At 37.8% G+C, this 23,419-nt stretch overlaps 1 protein-coding gene across 3 annotated transcripts in view; it reads right to left on the bottom strand.

Moving 5' to 3' along the window:
• The window catches only part of PPP1R12A (protein phosphatase 1 regulatory subunit 12A), a 112,385-nt gene that overhangs the window by 49,330 nt on the left and 39,636 nt on the right, over positions 1–23,419 (bottom strand). For all 3 annotated transcript variants that reach the window (XM_071423359.1, XM_071423360.1, XM_071423357.1), the window contains exons 2-3: positions 19,153–19,283; positions 854–972 (exon numbers count right to left, since the gene is read on the bottom strand). In XM_071423359.1, the coding sequence (XP_071279460.1) occupies positions 854–972; positions 19,153–19,283 (250 nt within the window). The remainder of the gene's footprint in view (positions 1–853; positions 973–19,152; positions 19,284–23,419) is intronic.

Here is a 23,419-nt window from a genome sequence, read left to right as displayed (position 1 = left end):
ATATGCAAACGGCACTGAGATTTTCAGTGCTGTGGCATTATGCTGATTTTACAATTGGGATGTTCAAAATAATTAAACTTGCAAAAGAATAAAAATTAGTGTTGTTGTAATTTGTAATGTTGACTATCCACATTATAAAAATATATGTAAAATCCTATATAACAAAATATCTCTTTAAAAAAAATGCAGTAACATATAAAAGAGATTTTGGAGGAGTTCATTCCCCAAACAATTCCAATTTGATAAAGAGCTACTGCAGTCATTTAGTATCACACATCAGTAAAGCCAAGCATTTCAAGAACAACCTTAAAAAATCTAGGCTGAGGTGAATTCTAGAAACAACTCTCAAGCAAGACTAACAGTATTGTTAGAAAAGAGAACAACCAATTAAAATAGAGAAATGGTAATACAGACAAAAAATACACACAACTGTCTAATCTGATGTTCGTTGTGTGTTAACTGTAAAAATGGGTAATCAAATTTCTGTTAACACTACCAATTAACTGAATCAAAGCCTTTGCAAATCCACTCTACTTCTGTGTATCTCTTATCTTAGTAGGTATCTCTTATTTCCCTGCAGATCATGTCTTCCAGTTTCTTTTCACCATTTGCTTTGGGTTTTAAATGGGTTTAAGCATATAAATTAAAACTGGGCAAAGCCTGAGACAATTAGTAGTTTACTGTTAAATGATGTAAATCTGTTTTAAGAGACAGACACCTAAACACCATACGTTCTATATTGACCAACTCTCTTTAGAAAATAAATTGACTTCAACAGTCACAATTTAGCCCAAGTTTTCAAAAATACATTTAGTGTCCATAAATACAACTACCCTTCTGTATTCAAAATTACCTTGTCTATTTACTTCATTCTGAAGCAGCTCTTCCATTGCCTCTTCTTCAGCAATATCTAATGGAGTGTCTCCTTCACTATTTACAGCTCCTACATGTGCTCCTTGACTAATTAAATACCTGCCAATAGACAAAGAAAAAAAGTCCGTAAATAACACAGCAAAGCTGATGGAAAAAAACCCAAAAAAACCAACATAACAGCCACTAGGCTATCATATGCACACGTACAATTAATAGCAACATTTATATTGGGTGTAAATACAAACCCTTTTGACTGTCTGCAACCTATGAATCCTCGCATGTCTCTTCATCCTAATACCCATTAATACAAATAGCCTTCTGGTGTTAGTTTGCCACAAAGACTCCTGACATGTTTCATACATACCTGAAGAACTGAAAGAAGAAAATGGCTAGATAATGACCAAAAGTGATGACAAGTTGAACAGCGACGGAACCACCAATTCCTGTGACCTCCTCTAATTAAACCACTTTTCCTGTAACTCAGTGGCACATACAATTTGCCAAAATGATGACTCCTGATCCCTCCGCAGATTCTTAAAGTCAATAAAAACAAAACTACATCTCCTTCTAAGTATTCATAAGGTCAGCTTTTGGTGGGGAAGGAGGAAAGGGGGAGAAAGAAAACAGTACTTTACGCATTTCAATCCCATTATGTTTTCTTATTTAATATGTTACTGTCTCAGGAGTCAAGAACCCCAAATTCTCTATTTCCAATTACATCATAGTATCAATTCCAACAATAGGTCACAAAAGTATTATATTATTTAATTGTGTTAAACCATAAGCCTACCAAGTTATTGAAAAGCTACAGTTAATGAACAATTAAAATTGATCAATAGTGTCTTGCAGCTTCTGACCATAATATTTCCATTAACCTAAAAAATTCAATACTTTGAGCCATGACAGGTGTCAAGACAAGAAAAAGCTGCAAATCCACCTCCTGTCTTGCACAGCTTAATTCATATATTCGACATATTTGAGAAAAAAAAAATTCAGGATATACCAAAGAATCAATCATCTGTCATAACAGGTGTACAAAATAAAGAGTGCTTTCCTACCTTCACTATTACAGAATGCCAAATTATGCAGGAGACAATCACAAAATTAATCCAACGCTAATACAAATGCTTTGAAGTACTTTATTGCTGCCTTAACTTCTGCCAATTAGTTATCATTCTAGATAGCTGGAATCTGTTATCTTTAATCAATAACTCAGAATCTAATATTTTCATACATTTGTATTTTTTAATGTATGACTTAACTAGTACTTGCTACTAAATTTCTGTAATTACGTCAAGAAGTGGTAAGAACCAGTAGATCACAAAATGAAAACGAATTCCCAGAAAGGCAACTATTATCTCCTGACATATACATCATCAGTTGCTACCAACAACTTTGATGCTGGTAAACCATGCTGGTTTTATACTGTTCTTCTTCAAAGAGTGCTGCGCTCTAACTCTGACCTCCCTCCTTTTAAGAGATTGAACTTCTGCAGGAATGAAAAATTAATACAGAGTAACGATGTTTCTCAACAATACTAGCTGTATTAACAGTGAAACAGCCTCCCAGGTCACAGATCAGGTAATTGTTATGCAGGGGGTTGCTAAACAGGCAAAAACAGCACTGGGGAAATCAACTCTCTTACAAAGTCAAAATAAAGTCAACCACTTAAAAAAATATCTTTATTTAAAAATCCAAGTGAATATTAATGTTCTTTCAATGTTTACGTTCTAATATAGACAGGAAAAAAACATTTTTATGTATTTCCACAGAATAACTCTAGCAGAAAATGAAACCACTTCTCTAAAGAAAATACATATCTCATTGAAGCAGTTGTACTTGGTCACTGGGTGAATATAGATATGACAAAAGAAGGAATGCATAAAAAAGTGAAGGGAATGAATAAAAGGATAGTATAGCAGTTTAAAGTTATTATTTTTATAGATGGACAACTTCACGATCAATTGATCCTTTAAAGCAGACTTAAAATGAAGCTGCTTACAGATCAAAATCAGATCAGCAATGCTAGGGGATTAGTAGGGTTGGAGAAGTACAGTTATCTTATTTTCCTTTTGCAGGTACTTACAGGGCTTTGGTTTTCTTGGGTCAGCAAAGCAAACATAGGTGAACTTGCTCCCGAGTTCACAGGATTTAAAGGGATGGAAGAAACACAACAAAGATGAAAGGCAGCACACTTCTTGCCACAGAAGTGAGAACTGAACACACTTTTTCCAGCCTTCCTTCAGCCACCCCAACTAGGCTCCTCCACTGCTATCCCTCTCAAAAAATTAACAGTGATCCTCTCAGGAAAATTAAATGAAAGAACATTATTTATGATAAACCAAGTAACTCAAATTCCAACTCTTTTAAAGACACCTTTTAATGTGTAACCTTTTTTCACCCAATAATGAAATCTACATTTGTTCTGTTTTCCATATCATTCAGATTACCTCGTCCTGTAAAAGTGTGTGATGCATTTGTTTACTTAGAGTACTGCTACTTTCAGCAAGCGATGACAGGGTTCACATGGTATATGAAGTCAACCTGCTACCTACAGAATCAATAGTTTTCTTAGGAACTTAGTGCTACCAGTGGAAAGGAAAGGAATCATTTTCCATGTGGAGATCATTTGACTCTACATTGCATACACAAAGGAAACAGATTTGGTAAACAAGACCAGGCGAATGATGCCCTGACTTCGTAGGGCATCACTGAGCAGAAGACAGTACCAGAACAATCCTAAGAATGCAAAGATTTTGCTGTTTACCTAAGAAAAATATTTCTTAAATGAACTGTATTTCAAACTAAATGTTAATTAAAACTTATATAGTATGACTTCAAATAAAGGTTATTTGACATTTTAGTTACCCTGGTGCCATATACTAAAATCTTCACATGCTACCATGTATTATTGTGTGTAGGTATGTATGCATATATAAAACTTTCATTTTTGGGAAAAAACTCAAACAATATATACAAACAACTGCTTGTATTTTTACCTTTTTAAAGTAGATGATACCTTCATCTTGAAATTTCATCTTTCCTAAGCAAGCAAACATAATCTAACTTCATTTCCTTGACAGATATTTAATTTATACAGCTACATGTATACAGTGAAAAGGAAATTGAAGCTGTGTAATAAAAAGTCCAGACCCATGCATTTTGACACCATGTCTATAAAAAGGTGCTTTATGTAAACTTGGAAGCAGTGAAAAAGTAAAAACATGTAAGATTTCCGCCATCACCTACTAAACTTTTTTGGTATAGCACTTGAATTTGTATCTTTTGAAATTTTGAAGTTTTGAGTTCAAAAATGGTAATGTTAAACAGACAACTACAGAAGAAAAATTCAGAAAATTCAGTGATAGACTGTATAATGTATTGGAAAGTTTTCATTCTAAATCTAATTAGATCACAAGGAAACAGTAGCTTGATTCATACCATCCTGTTTTATCGAATTAAAACTTTCAAGTGTTAACACTGAAGCTAAAGGTATCACTTTTAGTCTCTTGGGATCTAAATATAGAGAACTGTAAGTATCCCAGGAATACTAGGAGAGATAAAAGCAGCAAAAGAAAAGAAAATAATTTGTCCTGATATTTCTATGACAAGGATTATGCAGTCTGGGTAAGACTAGAAGAAGTTTGCTTTGCAATACCATTGTTTTATGAGGGCAAATATACTTCTAACTGAATTTTTTCTTCTAGGAGTCACTGCTATATACTCCTCAATAGCTACTGAAAACTGAAATTAACTACTTTGAAAAAAAAAAAAGCAGCAAACATTTATTTTTCTAGAATTATTATGAAACCCATATACTCTCCCAGCCTTTAGTGAAAAATATATTTTTATATAACAAATAAAGGGCTGGAATCTTAGTATATCTGAGACAATAAAAACTAACCCTGAGATTACTGTACAAAAGCCGAACAGTCCACACCAAAACCAGTCCCAGGAACTGGAAATAAAAAAAGTTTAACTAGCAATGTGGCCTACATTCTGAATTAAAAAAAAAAAAAAACCCAAACCAATAAAAAACCCTTACAACTGAACATTGTGTGTCTGTACATCTGTTAACAAAATGCATATATAGACAAAAAGAGAGGAAAACCTCTCTCTGAAGACACTTTGTATACAAAGTTGAGTCATATCTCTGAATTTAGAACTCAAGAATCTGGAAGATGCTCAAACTTGGCTAACAGCATACACTGCAGATAGCATTTTCATATTATTTATCTCAGCAGCAGAAAGAGGGGCATATGTTTACATTCGAACCTTGGCCCAGTTCACAGTATCTGGAAACAAGTTTGCAAAGGCATTACAGATATAATTAACTTGAAGTACTGGCTGAACCTGAAGGTCACCAGAAGGGTGGAAGGCACAGGGAAGGGCAGAGCACAAGTGGCCATTACAAACTGCTTACTGAGCTCATTGGAGACTCACTGGTGCAAACAAGTGGTCCCTTCAGACTGTTCAGAGGACTGGACAGCAGATCCTGACTCCTAAAATGTGATGAGAGGGACCTGCCTAAAACAATGTTACATATACATCTTAAATAAACATGCTCAGTGTGTCCTTCCCGTGAAACAAGGCCTAATTGCCACTGAGGGGCCCAACTAATAGCACAACTGCCAAAAACTTTTAATTAATTAGCTAACATTTAAGATTTCAGCTAAGCCCAGCTGGTTTAAAAAAAAATCCATACATGTTGGAGTTCAAATTAATTCCATGAGTATCTTAACAGAATGATAATAAGGGGTCAGAGACTGAAAAAGTATCATTGTTTACATGCAGCTGTGTAAACCCTCATTTGAAGAAACAAAGAAGGAAAAAAATTAAAAAGTGACAATTCTGGAATATGTATTTTAATTGTTTTTTTATAAGTGCCTTTCAGAATTGTTTCACTGTTTATTTTTTTAAAATATAAAATATCAATGCACTTATAAAAGCACATCTTTGTAAAACATCCATATTACTGGTAGACATACATTTACAATAACTCTGGCCAAACAATTAAGCCTCCAAGAGACACCTAACAAATAAAAATATAAAATTTTAACATTACTATTTCCAGTTTTTTTAAAAGTTGAAGTACACTGAAACTGTAAAACCTGATCCTTCTCAGACCTTCTATTGCTCTAAATGTCAGGGAATATTTCTTAAAATATTTTCTAACTGTAAAATAGTTCCACTCTGATCTCCTAACAATGTTCTTATTAACTCAGACAAGGTAGAAATGCTAACTCAAGATTACTTGTCATTTCCAAATGTAGTTTTGTTTTGGTCTGGCTTTATAAGTTTGGAGTTTTATTTGGTATTTAACTTTCAGCAAAAATAACACTTATAGGCCAGGTAAGAAAAGGTATACATACCTGTAAGACAACATATTGAGAGATAGGATTATATCTTCTATGTGATTCTTGAATTATAAGGATGTACTTCTCAAAATAAAATATTTAACAAAGTCCTGGTATTTTTATTTTTCTTGAATGTCTTAAAATAATACAAACCTGAAGCAAATCCAGTAGCATTAGAGTCACATTATGCTAAATTCTGTTGTGGTACACAGTATAAATATGCCCTGTGTCAGTGGGCAAGCCCCATGGAAAACATACAGTTGGCTGAACAGCTATGAAAAGCCAGTGTACAGCTACCCCTACAAGCATTTGGTGGAGAGTGTTAAAATGTGTGCAGCATGGGGCAGGCAACAGCAGGTCTGGCCAGGCGTGGAGGAGCCCTGCCCGCCTGGGCAGGGACCCCTCCCACAGCCCCCCCTGCTCTGCACCCCCGGGGACTCTGCTCACCCCCTGGAGAGAAATCCAACCGGTAACTTTCCTTGATGCCCTTTCTCCACAGCTGAGGTACTGCTGCAGTTCTCTCTTCTCAATCTATGATTTATAAAAGAACATGAAGGTTCCAAATTCAGCATTGAAACCAAAACTACAGAAATTCCAGTGGGCCTAGAATCCTTTCTCCTGAATGATTTTAAGACCAAAGGAGAACAAATCAAATTACTTGAAAAACAAGGTCAAACTCGCAGGGATGTCTTATTCAGGCACTCTGCAAAATGCCATCCTACACTGTCAGTCACTGGGGTGCCTCAACATTCTGCCTCTGAGCATTTAAAACTGAATAGACACTGGCACAAGAAAGACAGGCTTCTGTGATGGCATTTAAATTTAAACCAAATAATGAAAAAACTCAGCCACTTCTAAGGTTATGCTGCTTTGCAAAATCCAGAAGACTTTCACTCACATCTTCCTCTTCTGAAAAAAGAGTGCTGCAGCACTTTTAAAAAAGGAATACTCCCCCCATAAGCAGTATCATCAGCTAGTAGCAATGCAAAACACAAAGTTAAATCAGACCAATTAGGGTTATTTGGCATGACTAGACAATTATTTACTCTGAAATACATGAGTGATGATTTTAAGACAGCTAATATCAACAAGAGACCTGAGCTAAATTTCTGATTTTTCTCTTGCGGAACACAAACTCCAAGAATTTCTGATAGCTAGAGATGCTTAAAAAAATAAGAACAAAGAACAGGGGAGAAACACATGGCCAGAAGATTTTATGCAAATAGAAGGGAGACATTTATTTCCAATTTTCATCAGGATAATCCAGACTAAAGCATGTATCTTTTTTTCTAAATATTTAACCAGTTTGCAAAGACATTTTTTATGTCCTTCAATATGCAATAGCTCTTGCAGATAGCATCAAATCCAGCTTCTGATTCTCTCCCGTGAAGCTCTTATGAAAGGCATCTTGGACCGACACACATCTTTGCTTCAAAATTGTCAAATACTCCCAAAACTATCAAAGTAGTCAAAGAAAAAGAAAATCTTCCTATGTAAACACCACTTTCTATCACTTCTAAATATTGTACCTATAGAAAAAATACATTTATGATTAGGAAGCCAACATTCCATAACATACCAACACATCACTGAATTTTGCACGTAGCTGGCTGTTCCCAACCTCCACTGCTACTTGTATGCCCAAGGAAGCACACTAAGTAGAATCTCATCAGTCTTCCTTTTTGGTATGCAGGAGCATAAAAGAAACAGTGTAGATAACAGTATCTGGTTAGTTTTAGTCCTCTTGGGCTCCAAGAAACCTCTGAAAGAAGCCAGCTCTAGAAATATTTGTACGTAGGTGGCCAGCTAAACTTAATAACGCAAAGATGGAAAAGGAAAAATTCCTACTTGCAGCATCTGAAAAGCAACTAAGCCTTCATATTTTGCCTTATCCACACAGAGGGAAAGACATTTGAGAGGTGGCAGAGCAAGGTTTAGGTGAAAATAAACAGTGAACGAAGCAAGTAAAGTCAAAAACACGAAGAAAGCCATATAGGGAAACATATGGCCTATTCCAAAAAAAGAACAAACCAAAAACCAACCTACCACAAAAAAATCTGCAAATGAAGCAGCACCCAAGAAAAAACTGAAGTGGAGCCTGACATTGCCAGGAGGAATAAAGGGCAAAAATTTCAGCAGGAATGAAATGAAGCAAAACAAGAAGTATTTTTAAAGTGCATATCTAATGTTATTTTCATGATGCACTGCATGAATGAGCGTTCATTTTGAAGCTTGCAGCATATTGTGCAAAAGTGAAGGCTGAGTATGAAAAATGTCTCACTGCAGCTGCAGAGGTCATGCTGTAACTCCAGCTGACAACACTATGCTTGGAATGCTTTCCCATAGCAAGTCTCCAAGCATTTGTGGTGATTTACCTAAACATCATCAAGGTGAACAACTGGGATTGAGTTACAGTGGTTGAGAAGAAGAGGTAACAGCAACATGGAGGCAGAAGAGGAGGAGGGAGAAGGAAGACCATGCTGCTTCCCACTTTCCTCAGCTAAGAAGAGGTGATCCCACCAGGAGCTCACCATCCCTCCTGCCTTACTGCGAAAAGCAGCATTGCTATATTTGGGTATGGTAGCATCAAAAATAATGATTTTACCTGTTGACTTCTATTTCAGCAGAAGTTATGAGTATGGACTTAACAGGCTTGTTTTTCTCCAACAGCCACATGATTGCATTTACATCAGAAAAATTTAAACCAAGATCAATTCATTTCCTGTGTTAAAAAAGGTCTTAGTATATACATAACTACTACATCACAGAACTTATCTTACTTGTAATTATATTACATAACAATACAGTAAGCAGACCTCTCTGTAAAGCAACACTACTATCACAGTTGCAGTTTCTAGCATCAATCAGTAGTACTGAACTTAGTCTGACCCCCATTTAGATACCAGCAATCTGCACTTCATAGCAATTGTTTACATGTTCAGTCTGCTTTGAATTTCCTTGAAATCAATCTTCTTCCAAAAGAAAGTCCTACTCTTCATTCAAATGTCTCAATCATTCATTTGATAAGCAGTATCTTGTCTGTAATAAAGAGGTTTCAAATAATTACTTTTTTATACCTTTTTCTTGTCAAATCCACTGCTTAAAGAAAACCCTCACACTTCTGTGTCTTAGTGTCTGAACTGTACCCAAATAACCCACTTTCATCAATGCACAGCAGCCCTTATGTGTCTAGAGACACCATGGCTACATCTACATGCATTTTAGGAGAACTCAAACATCTTTTACCCTGTCTCAGTCAGGGGTAAGACTAGAAAACCACACGCAGATTATGGTCATTTGCACTGAAATGACGCAGTTTAGGATAGCCAACAAAAGACATGGCTTTAAGACAAGATAAGTAGGTCATAAATTGTTTTAGTGTCACTAGAAAGTCTACTGTATTGTGCCAGAATAGGGTCAAACTCACAACAGATAAACCACTCAAGTAAAAGCTGAAAGAGAATCAAAACTGAGATGCAGAGAAGTGGCAATCTATACCACAACCTTGTTTTCTCCTAGAACACAATCTTCAAAACCAACTTTGTTGCGAGTTAAATTATTTTTATATCAGATAACTCAATAAACACTATATTCAGTGGTCAACAGCACTAATAATTCCATCGATTCCACAGTATACAGAGGATCTATCATTGCCTCTGTCATACAGCAATTTTGAACTGGTTGATGAGACCCCTCACATGTGACAGTATGCCACACTCACCAAGCCTTTGTGCAATTCAGAACTTGGTTGCCCATGTATATAATATATCTAGAGCTGTTCTCCCATGTTCTAGTCCTACCTAGAAAATAGGAACTTACTGGTGGCAATGGGCAGTTACAAGTTACAAGGGAAGGACCTCAGTGTTGTTTCTTGTGAGTGTATACAATCTCTCAGGTTTCCATATCTATCACTGTTCTGTATATGTTCTTTTCCTTACGTACCACCTTCAACTTCAGAATTCAGACATAAGGCATCTACTTTAAATTGTTCTCAGAATACCAATAAAACCAATGTTTTGTGAGAAACAAGTAAGATCTCTCCTATTTCACTTCTCAAAGCATGATGGTTTTTTAGACATCATCTCCATTTTCAAATTCTTTTTCAGCCAAATACTAAGAGTGTATTGAGCATTATAGTGGGCATCAGTCCCTTGACTTTCATTAGACTGAATGAACTGCTAAACTGTATTAAAAGAAAAAAAGATATTTCCCATTAAATTGTGCTCCTGAGGAAGATATCTCTGAACCTAATTTCTATTACATTTACCCTTAGAAGAACAGGAACACTTACTAAATACTAATACATTAACTAAAAATATTTAGGGTCACAAATAGAGATGCACACAGTAAGCCAATCTGAAAAAAGGCAGCTATAGAGCACACACTTTACTGTACATTCTGCAGTGACCAGCTCTCCTTAACTCCCTCACCTGAACAAGCATGTATGAAAATCACTTAAGTCCTATAGTTTCCTCTAACCTATCAACCATATTTTACTATGTATTTCTATCAGCTGGGTTTTATCCACACATCAGATCACAGCCACACAGTAGAAAAGATTAAACTCTACCACATAATGGCATGATTTCAAAAAGGGAACTTCACCATCAACCTTAACAATCTCATTAGCATTTCATTATTCTTAGGACATTCATGCAGCAAAAACATGCTGGAAACAGGACACTACCACAGTACATCTTCATAAAAGAAAATGCCAACTGATACTACCTCACTGATCTTCTCCCAGTCTGTCCACTATTTTATGTAACAGAATTTAGTTTTATCATTGCAGATAACTAATGCAAGTTTGGAGAAGGAGGAATTTTTATGCTGCACAGAGTATCACAATTTGACTGGGGGCGGAAAGTAGGGGACACACTTTTTCCCCAATCTGTTTTTCCACAAAGAAGGCAACAAATGGAAATTAACAATCTTCTAAAGCCTGCAGAGACCTTTTCCCAGCTCTCAAAACAAACAATTGCAGCTTTACCAATATCAACTTGTAAGAGTCGGTCATTCTTCTAGAAGAGATGTTTTTCCTTGGCTAGGAATATATCTTCTTTCCCTGTTTTTATTTTGTCACATGACTTGTTTTATCCTTCTGAAGTCCTCTTCTCATTTTCTTGAGTGGGTTGTATGATGTTTCATCTTTGCTTCCTTTTACTTTTAATTCTACACCTCCAGTCAGCATTTCCTACTATTTAAATAAACATTTTAGATCCTGACAAAAACATCCCTTCATCTTATAGCATCTCTGTAAGATCAAACCCCATACCAGTTTCCCTCATCAGTTTGCATGTGGTTTACCTCAGACCACAAGCTTTATCTTGTTGTTCAAAAATCCAAATTTCCAATTATTCTCCAAAGATCCATATCTGAATGTATCACTAGTAATATCACTTCCTACTCAATTAAAACCATAACTTGTAACCAAGCTGAAGGAGATAGGAGCCATCCCTGACATTTTTATTAGTGTGCTTTGCTTAAGTAATGTTTTGCTCTTTAGGATTAAAATGGGTTACAGTAAAAGAGTTTAGATTAAAAACTCACTAATAAGTAAGAAATAGCTTCAGATGATCAAGTTATTAAGACTTTGGGAGAAGATGGATTAAAAACAACTGCTTTGAAACATACTTTCTAGCACTAACACCCTCAGATATTGTGAAAGAACATTGAACAGTACCAAGTGGTTCAGGCTCATGAGCTGGGAGATGAACCATGGGACTCCACCACAGAACAGGCAGCTCTATTCAGCCAGGCTTCCAATCAGAAGCATAAGATATGTCTGAAAAGCAGCTTAGACTTTTTTTTTTAACCTGAATATCTATGCCAAGTGCTGCTGGCAAGCCAGGTCAGCTCAGTGATCCAAAAGAGAATAAAGCCTCCAAAGCCCCTGAAGGCTATTCTTATGCATATAGTTCCCACATTGTTGTGTGATCATTAGATAACACGAGGGAAGGTGGAGGAGGAAGTGAGTATCTGCCTGTTTCTGCAATAGTCCCAAGTTAGATCACTCTAATCAGGTTGTCAAACTGCACTGAATTCTCTTGACTAGCTGTTGCCAGATGAGCACAGGTCCTGTACCACAGGCAGGAATCACTACCAGGCAGCACCCACAGCACTCCCCCCAAGGCAATTAGAGCTGTAAGAAAACCACCTATCACTGAACATCTAGATATCCAACTACAGGTTTGAAGGATTGTCTCGAAGTCCTCTGTCTATCAGACAAGGATCACTCATTTAGTCTTAATGGACTGTTACCAAAATAGGGAGATCCTGGGACAATGGTTTGCAAAGGCTTCAGCAAACAAGTTTGGCTGGGTTCACTTTCAGGTGTCTGGAGTCTGGGAGAACAGATGGGCGTCAGCAGCAAGCCTGTGGTTACACACAAGGCTGTTAAAGTCTGCTTTAAATATTAGGGGAAGGAAGGGATATATAACATAGGAAACTTTGGGCAGAAAGGAAGAGTCGGTGTTTTACAGCAACAGAGTTGGTTAAACTACTATTCTCTTCCTAAATAAGCTGAGGAGACTCTGGACTTGAGATGTTTTTCTGTTTCTGACTGTAATCATATGCTTCAGCCTTCAAAACCTCTTAAATAAAAAAGGTGTATTTTGAAACTGGGCTAAGTCTTAGGATTTGTATGGGTATCAAACTACAGGTATCAAACATGCTTCTCAAACATAAAAGCTACCGAAAGGAGTCAGTCCAAATATCCAGAGAACATCAAGCCCATCTCCAAACATAAGATCTCCAAGGAGAACTAAAGCAGAGCAAATACATGCTACTTTTCATGTAATACCTTTCCAACTACTGCCATGGACTTTCTCAATCAGATTCCATTTGTATGTATGCATTCTGCCTTAGCATTTTTTTAACGTATCCACCCTCCACGGATTTGTCATCCCTTGAACCCATGAGGAATTTCAGTATCTCCAGCAACATTTGTCAAACTGCTTGTAATACCTACTGCATGAAGGTATGAAAATGCTATTCTTCCTTCAGCAGACATCTCTCTCCCCCTTCAGTTTTTGGGTGGTTTTTTGCAACAAAACTGTAACTGTCACTGACTTTATGTTAGTTTTGAAAAACATTTTTCTTATACTTCTTGGAAGATGCATCTTTCATTCTGGGTAAAATGAAAAAGCACTCCTATTTAAGTAGTATAACTGCATAGTAGCCTCTGAGCAGTTGCAAACAAGGTTCAAAATACGTCAACTACACACTCACAACTAGGCAACCTACAAAGCCCACAAGAAATTAATTTTTAACACAAACTTTAATTATTGAATAAAAGAGAAGTTTCTGCTACTTCAGATTTTTCTTTATCTGGTGCAATACATAGCAGAGAAACAAAAAACTAAGCATTTTAAAATTGTTTCTTAAATGCCACTTTTGCCCTCCCCGATTACTTATTTTGCATTCAAAAAAGTTATTTGTTTATTTCCTGATACTGAAATAATAGACAAACTTTTCAACCACAGAAGAGATCTACAGGCAAAATAATTCATTATACACAAGTAAACAACTTTTTAAAGGCAAATTCAAGGGTCCTACCCATTAAATAGCATCTTAAAGAATGCACACAAAATTTCTGTTCAAGTCCTGTATTCAAGTTAGTTTCTTTTCATATTAACTATAATTTTACAAAGCATTTCATGTTGACTTCTTAATTTACACTAATACATTAATGAAAAAAAAAAGTTCACTTGGGTAAAGCTTTCTGTGTACAAAAAAAAAATGGAGAACAGAAAAGAGAACATACTATACAAAATCCAACTATTATGGAAATGTTGAAGAATTTTGATTTAAAACATGTTCTTAATACAATTACTGGCAAGGTGATTTACATAATCATAAACTAGATGAACAGCAATCTAAATAGACAATTCTAAAATTAAAGTATTCAAAGAATTTCTAGTAAGCTGAAACACTCTCAGTATTTACAAATGTCAGAAACAACAGAAGCAGCTGCCTTCCATACCAGAAATTTTACTTTTACAGCAGGACTCCCCCTTTGCAAGCAGCTGACACATTGTTACACACTAAACCATGTTCTTTGCTGTATTTCAATTGAAGTGGCCTTCTATAAGACAAACATTTCTAAAAGTGGAAGATGCATTTTTTTAGAAGAGACAGGAATCATAGTCAAGACAAGATGGCTGTTCTGAAGGAGCAGGAAACTGAAATGGCATAGGAGATACTGCTGGGAGAAGCTGTCACAGGAGTGGCGAACCCAGTGGAGGATAACAGGGACAGGGAATACACCTGCAATGACAAACCCACTGACCAGACAGTGCAGAGCAAAATAAAATCCCAACAAGTGGGAGGCCATGCCACATATTCACTCAGCTCACTAGCAATTAGCATGGGACCAAGGCAAAAATATTGCTGAAGTCGTGGCTCCCTCAGATATCCAGAGGTTTTTTTCAGAGAAGCTTCCTACCACCTCCATGTTCTGTACTTCTCACAGATCTCCAGCACATGGAGTGCACTCACTGAGGAACATCTGAGTAGCAGCAGGGACTACTTAAGAGTAATGTACTCACATGTATATGTGAGTACATTACAGCTCACATATATACCTTATAGCAGCCTTCTTGTACCTAAAGGGGCCTATAGGAGAGCTGAAGAGGAACTTTTAACAAGAGCATGCAGGGACAGGAAAAGGGGAAATGGCTTCAAATTGAAAGAGGGAAGGTTTTGATTAGATATTAAGAAGAAACTCTTCACATCTACAGGGCAACCAAGGGATCAGGTGCACCCAGCATGGGTTTAGGAAAGGCAGGTCCTACTTGACCAACCTGATCTCCCTTCTATGACCAGATGACCCATCAACTGGATGAGAAAAGCTGTGGATGTTGTCAACTGAGACTTCAGAAAAGCTTTTGACACTCTCTCTCAGCAGTCTCCTGGAGAAACTGGCTACTCATGGCCTTGTCAGGCACATTCTTTGCTGGATAAAAATCTGTCTTCATAGATGCATCCAGAGAGTGGTGATGAACAAGTTACATCCAGCTGGGAGATGGTGTTCCCCAGGGCTCTGCACTGGGGCCAGTCCTGTTTATTATCTTTATGGATGATATGGCTGAGGGGATCTAGGACACCCTCAGTCAGTTTGCAGGTAACACCAAGTTCAGCAGGAGTGTTGATCTGCTGTAGGGCAGGAAGGCTCTGCAGAGGGCTCTGGACAGGCTGGATCAGTAGGCCAAGGCCAACTGGATGAGGTTCAATAAGGCCAAGTACTGGGTCCTACACTTGGCTCCCAACAACCCCATGCAGTGCTACAGGCTGGGGACAGAATGATGCCCAAGGGATGAAGCAGCTGGGAATGCTGGTGACAGTGGCTGAACATGAGCCAGCTGTGCCCAGGCCAGAAGGCCAATGGATGGCATCCTGGCCTGGATCAGCAATAGTGTGGCCAGCAGGACCTGGGCAGGGATTGTGTTCCTGTACTTGGCACTGGTGAGGCCACACCTTGAGTCCTGTGTCTGGGCCCTTCACTGCAAGAAGGACACTGAGGTGCTGGACAATGCCCAGAGAAGGGCAACAAGGCTGGGGAAGGGTCTGGAGCACAAGTCCTGTGAGGAGTGGCTGAGGGAGCTGGGGTTGTTCAGCCTGGAGAAAAGGAGGCTCAGGAGAGACCTCTCTCCAACTCCCGGAAAGAAGGCTGTAGCCAGGTGGGGGTTGGTCTCCCTGCTAACAGGGACTGGACAAAAGGAAACGGCTTCAAGCTGAGCCAGGGAGGTTCAGGTTGGACATGAGGAAGAATTTTCTGGCTGAAAAGGGCAGTTAAGCATTGGAACAGGCTGCCCAGAGAGGCTGTGGAGTCACCATCACTGGGAGCATTCAAGAAACAACCGGACAGGACAGCTTTATGGTGGTGTTCAGTCAAAGGTTGGACTCAGTGATCTTGGAAGTGTTTTCCAACACAAATGATTTTATGGTGAAACATCAGAACAGGTTGCCCAGAGAAGTCGTAGACGTCCCACTCCTGGAATTGTTCAAGGCCAAGTTGAACATGGCTCTGGATAACCTGGTCTAGTTGTAGACGTCCCTGCTCACTGCAGAGGGGTTGGACGAGTTGACCAATGAAAGGTCTCTGCCAGCTCAAATACTCTGTAATTCTAGGATTAGAATTAAAATCTCCTAGTTCAGTTGCTTTCTTAAATATCATTTTAGATTTTGAGACATGCAAGCCTGAAATAATCTTTAGCATATTTGGATGATTTAAAAGAGTTGAGCTCTCTCAATAAGTAAATTTCAAATAAGAGGAGGGAGGGAGGGAGGAAGGAAGGCAGGAAGGAAGGAAGGCAGAAAGGAAGGCAGGAAGGCAGGCAGGCAGGCAGGCAGGAAGGAAGGCCTAAGAAAACTTAAGATGCCAGCCAAAGAAGCAGAGACAAGATTGCCAAGTCCCCAGTTTGAGAAGTACTACAAAGCTGTGCAACAGGTGATTCCACAGGAGGATGAGAAAGGGAAGCACTCTCCCCAGCCCTTTATTAATAAAGGTAGAAAACAACAGAACTCACTCCCTGAGCGTCTTCTCTCTTGCACAAAAATACGTGCTAAAAGTACAATACATCAGATTCAGTCACAGACATGCATGAACACACATTCTCATGCTTCCTAGGAATGCATTCTCACTAAAGGAGATGCTGAATCCAACACATACTATGGACTAAATAAAACCAAAATTTCTAATCTCTGGTATTTTATTGAGTTCACAGAATCACTGGGTTGGAAGAGACCCTAAAGATCATCAAGTCCAAACCATGCCCTAACACCTCAACTAAACCGTGGCACTGAGTGTCACATCCAATCTTGTCTTAAACACATCCAGGCATGGTGACTCCACCACCTCCCTGGGCAGACCATTCCAGAACTTTTATCACCCTTTCCGTAAAAAACTTCTTCCTAATATCCAACCTGTATTTCCATTGACGTAGCTTGAGACTGTGTTCTCTTGTTCTGTCAACTGCTGCCTGGTAAAGAGACCAATCCCCACCTGACTACAGCCACCTCTCAGGAAGTTGTAGAGAGTGATAAGGTCACCCCTTTTCTCCAGGCTAAACAAGCCCAGCTCTCTCAGTTGTTCCTCACAGGGTTTGTGTTCCAAGCCCCTCACCAGCCTCACTGCCTCCTCTGGACGCGCTCAAGCGTCTCAACATCCTTCCCAAACTGAGGGGCCAGAACTGGACACAGCACTCAGTTTTGCTTCAGCTGTTAATTGTGGTCTCTAGAATCCATTTTTGTAAATTATTTGAAGATGAGATTGTGGAGAAGCAGTCTGAAGAAGATCTAAACTCTATGGGCATCATCAGCTATAAATACTGCTCCATTCACATCAGGTTCCCCTTCTCAGCTGCATATGGAAATTTGTTTCAACAGCTTATCTTCGAAACTCCATGCACCTCAGAATCACTGCTCTTCCAACATCTTAGATTCTCACATCCCAAAGGACTACAGTTCAATAATCCCATTTCTCTAAAGGCTATCTATAGAAAATATGCAGAGAGGTTCCGCTCCAGTCTGAGAGAACAAGAACCAGACAGATCTCAGATATTCAAGTCAATAGTGAAAAACTGTTCAGTGGACAAGGGACATTGCTCACTCTTTCCTAACCAAGTGCCTATGTTCGGCTGCAATGCCAAATCTAGATCATTTAACTAAACTTTTTCCTATTGTGGAATAAAGGCAGGTGTTTTACTTCCACTAAACTGTAGAAAGGCCTATATTATCTCAATTTGCAGGGAAATTCTTTAGCCAAGTATAGTATAATAGTATAGCCAAGAAGTAAACACTTCCAGTACTCATGCAAGGGGGACAACAGCATCAAACATCAGCATAGTGTAGAAAGGCAGATTACAAAGTTAGTGGTCACACAGTGCCCCAGGTATACCAAGGATATACAAAGGATGTCACTCTGTGAACACCTCAAAAAAAATTCCAGGGAAAATTATACACTAGAGTCTCCAGAATTTTTCACTTCTCGCTAGACTGCAGCAAGTAAAACTCTCAAACTCACAGAACAAACTCACAATTTTCATTCCTCACCACTGCAATTAGTACATAATTATATGATAAAATACCGCTTTCTATTTTATCCAAATTTTACATTGGATCAGATGTCACAATGAGTTTGGTAAAATTAATGAATTTTGTGTTTACCCAAAGGGTTTTAAAAAAGACTTTATTAACTGCTTAACTGCAACAACAGCGTGCTGAACAACATATGCCACACATTTTCTCAAAAGAATCGTAATTTCAGGCTTGAACAGATAACCTATCAAAAATTTTAATTTTAGCACACCTTCAGTGGCCCTCAACAGACTTCAAAAAATAACAAAACCACTCCTGGAATTCAGTAGTGAGTAAGCTTTAACTAATACTGAAACTTATTGTAGGCTTTTGCTCCACAGCCAAAAGAACTAGTCAACTGTTCTATACCATAGCTGAAAAACAAACGTTTCAATACTGCAAACACAACTGTAAAACTTATCTCCTACACACAGACTTATCTCAGGATAATATTTCAGACTATTAATAAATGTAACTTGGAACATTGTCCCTGTGCCTTCCCCCAGAAAGCCTTTCTACAGAAAAAAAATAATATAAAGAAATAATCTGACAGTCATAAGCAGTCTTATGTTTATGTTTGTATCTATCTAATATGCAATATTAGATAGATATTGTATCTATCTAATATGCAATATGTAAAAAAACTAGAAATAGAAAATGCAACACACAAAGTTATAGATGTAGCACACTTCACAATCAACACACAATATCAAAGCATTCTTCCTCACTACACATCCCAGAGGCAACTAAAAACATAACTTATGAATACCATAATGCTTCTATTGTCTCTCTAGCAATGTATGAGCAAAATACACAGATTTAAAAATAGAGGAAAAAGTCTTACTCTGCTATATCAAGATATCCACAGGAAGCAGCTGCATGTAGAGGTATCCAGCCTTCATTATCTGGTTGATTAATATTTGCTCCATTTTCCACCAGAAATTTCACCATATCTACGTTATCATCTATACAAGCCTACAAAGAAAGAAAGAGTTAAGAAGTAAGTTCATATCAAAGCTGTTCTACAATGGACATCTTTAAGCAAAATCTTCAGGAGAAAGCGTAAGTATTTTCAGTTCTGATGAGGAAGTAGGGTTTCTTTGTTGGGGTCTGACAGCAAAACAGGAAGAATTTGAGAGATAAACAACACGTGTTCCAGATCTATAAAACTTTTTAAATAAATGAGTTTAAACAGTTTAAAAAAGCAAAAAAATATTATTTTCTCAGGTAAATGCATTCTGGTTTTATGGTAAGCCCTTTAGAATCCCCACTGAACCCCTATTCTCCAGTATAAAGTGGTTCCTCAGGCCCTCCCTTCGTCCCAGGCCCAGCTCAGCCACTTGAGTGGATATTAAAACTGAATAAACAGCTACACCATGAAGTAGAATTGTGACTAAGAGCAAGGGAAACACTTTGAAAACAGTGCCATAATGTGATTTTACCTGTAATGTACATGAAACTATGGAGTACAATGGGGATGCTACATAGTATTTTAACATCACCCTACCGTTTTCTACTGCAGTATATTCTATACCACCATAAATCTTCTAACAGTCTATTAATCACTCCTGTTTATAAACTTTTTTGGGTATCATTTTGGCAGTTGCAAAAATCTTATCATCTGCCCACATCTGTTAATTACCAAGCAAACAGCGTTGCTCAGATGCAGAACTACTGCCATTCTGCAGACCTCCATCTTGACTGACTCCTGTTTTGCCTTTCTTCTCTGTGTTCGAGTATTTTTCTCACAGGGTGCTCAGTGAGTTTTCTTGCCAACTTCTATCCTGCTGCCCTTAAAAGGGCAGAGCAACCGAGAGAAAAGTCCCTCTACATTTCAGGGCAGCAAGAACTCCAAGCAGCTAGACCCCACAAGACTGGTATTAATTTTTCAGCTTAATAAATCAACAATGCTACTTAGCCACATGGCTGAAATGAGAACCTCTACTCTCAGGCTCCTAAATCCTAGCCTCTAATGAAATGTAACTAAGTTATAAATTTTACTTTTCAGAATACTTCTGAAAAATCCCCCAAATTACATAATGTTTCACAATAGAAAGAAAACAACTCGGATATCACTATTTAAGTAACTGCATGCTCAAAGATTAATCCTGAAGCTTTCCTCCATTCTGCAATGCTGAGGCAACAGCCACACCATGAGGAGAATGTTGCTGCCCAGTGTGACAAGCCAAAGAAAACCAGCCACAAATTATCCTTCTTTAACTCCATTTGCTTTAGTTAGGTACAGCTAGACTGCAACTAGACTGCAATACACTGCTTGCATTATTTGTTTTTCAGTTAAAAACAAAACCCCACTCTTAAATGAAACCTTCCCTTCCTTTTCAGGTATTCTTGAAAACTGACTTGAAAACTTTTTAGTCATATCCATCCCTAATAAAATAATTTCTTAACATACTCCAACAATAGAGACTACAAGTTTGTCAACCATATTTGTCTTCAATTTCTCCCACTTATCAGTAAGCGTACAATGATTACACACTTATAACAAGCTCTGAAAGAAGAGAATCACCTCTTTTTGTAAGACTTAAGTCTGTAACTTAGTGAAAAAGAATCCAAACACAAGACATGGTTAATCAGTTTAGGAGAAAAACAAATTCAAGAAACTCAGATGTCTACACTTAACAGAAATATCAATTATATATAGCCATATATCCAGTTTTTCTGGATATTCTATTTGTCCAACCACTGATATTCTACATCTATAATAATATTCACCATATAATTATAAGGAAAAATAAATTTATATGAGAAACATTTTTTCAAACACAGGTATTTGAATATTAAATTTTAATATGATGCATGCTTATCTTAAAATTCAAAAAAATTCATTATCTGTGAAAAAGCTATCTTAAAACTCATTACCGCTATTAACCAAAAAACCCAAAAACCAACCAACCAACCAACAAAAAAAAAAACAAATCCCAAAACCCCCCCAAACCAAAAATCCAACCATCTGATTGTGACACAACTCAACAATCCTTGCCTATTTTTCAAATACACATGAGAAAACCTGGCAAGACATAGTCATAAAAGTGCTGTTGCTAAGTGAATCAAAAGCTTACATATGCAGCACATTAAAAGACATATGACTAAGTGGCTAAAAATATTTGACCAAATTTGGGCAGTTTATTGTGCCATACATGGCAAGAATCAGGAGAGCTCAAATACACTTTTCAGGTATTATCAGAAACTGTACATTCATAACAACCAAAAATATTTTATTAAAACCTCGCTGTTGTCTCCAAAAAGATAATACCTATCTTAAGTCTAGTACAACAAATTGCAATTGATTCTATTGCTGAAAAACATGAATCAATTGCATCCTATGTCTCCATGTCCCCTTTTTCTTCTTAACAGAACTACAGGCAGGTGTTAGATAGATCCTATCACTCTCAGTACTTTCCATAGGAAAGGCGCTTTTTACTATCATCAGGTATCTTAAGACAGAAAGCCAAGAAACAAATGTTATAAAAGAAATTTTATCTAAATGTTTTTCCATTTCTATTGCACTGTTCACTTCTAAAAGCAATGTTTATCAAGTGTCAGAAGTGCCTCTGTTGTTAAAGACTGACATCTCAACCACAAAAGGAAAGCTTGTCAGAGCAGCATGATAAACTTAAAGCAGTAGCCTCTGAACAGACTACTATCTTTGTAATAACTGCAAGTTATTACAAAGGAAAAAGCAATGTACATGCAAGATGTAAATAACTAGAATTCCACTGATGCTGCAGTAACTCAGAAAGATAAATTCTCACTTTTATTTCTGTCCCAGAATCTGAACACAGGACACAGACAGCTGCAGATGTTTTGCACATCTCTTACAGCCCTCCCAAGATTCATCTCAGTTCTTCGCAGTCATCTGCCCTTATCCCCAGTCCCTCCCTCCATGGCCCACAGTTCCCACCTAGAGCATCGGTTACCACTTAGTGAAACCACAGGTCAGCCTGAAGCTCTTCCCAAGTGCTTGCAAAACACATCTGTAGAGCACATACACCAGCCAGCTCCTAGGGCAAGCAGAACATGGGAGCTTACACATAAGATACCCTTCATCCTATGAATTGCTTTCTCTCCCTCAACCCCAGCCTCACCAACTGGCAGAAAGGCATTTCCACATGAAGCACTCACTACCCTGCCAGACTTGACCTAGCAAACGGCCTCAAACAGAACGACAGCTGCCAGTGCAATCATATAAACCTTGTTTCCTTTGAGAACCAATTTAGAAATTAGGCTAATCAGTCATAAAGTCAAAGCAAAGTTGAGAATACAAAGTCTGGTTACCTTTTCTGATAAGAAAAAGGAAGTACACTGAAGTCCAGGAAAGAAAACCAGTTTCCATTTGTACAACAACCTGAAACTTGGACTGCAAAGACCAGCAAAGATCAACAGCGCCTGGCTCCCACACAGACCAGTCCTAGGTAGGTCTAGCTTGTGCTGGTAACAACATTTTAACCTTTTCCCATAAATACCCAAAAGGGGACAACCAGATACCTGCTGAACATGCTAGACTATAAACTGTTTGCCATGACTTTGTATTTCAGTGCAAGTGGCAGGTGATGGAGCTGGCTCTTGATACTACGCGTTAAGAACGCAGGTGATGGGGAAAAACAACTTAGTCAGTAGCCTTAAAAAGAAGCAATTTTAAAAGAAACATCAGAATGCTTGGTTCTTCAGGGAGTAAGCACCCAAAGAATTCAGCAGACAGTACTCTTCCCCAAAAGACAGGAAGAACAAGCCTGTAATTATTTTGAAAAAATCAGAAATCTTGTAGGGAAAGAGGCAATCAGTCTGTTAGACCACTGTCCCATCTACATGAAGCAGAGCCATACACCATGCACCTTACATGGGGCTACAATTTTTACTGATTTTCATTAACATTAACATCTAAAGAGGTAACGCCATCTAAATTAGGCATTCAGACATTACACTTCTTTTAGTAAGTTTTGGTAAAATTTGTCTCCATTCTCCACAGACAGATTAAAATCTACCTTTTTACTGATTAGATCAGTATTCTGATCTAGTCCATAAATTATTTTGCATCTATTATGAAAGCAAACGTTTTTTGTTTCACACCTCTGCCATCAAATTTTATTTTT

Source organism: Agelaius tricolor, unplaced genomic scaffold, assembly GCF_023055355.1.
Source record: "Agelaius tricolor isolate 1412-34295 unplaced genomic scaffold, bAgeTri1.0.p SCAF_3, whole genome shotgun sequence".
NCBI lineage: Eukaryota > Metazoa > Chordata > Aves > Passeriformes > Icteridae > Agelaius > Agelaius tricolor.
Note: the sequence above shows the minus strand (reverse complement) of the source record. Positions and strands in the feature narration are given on the sequence as shown.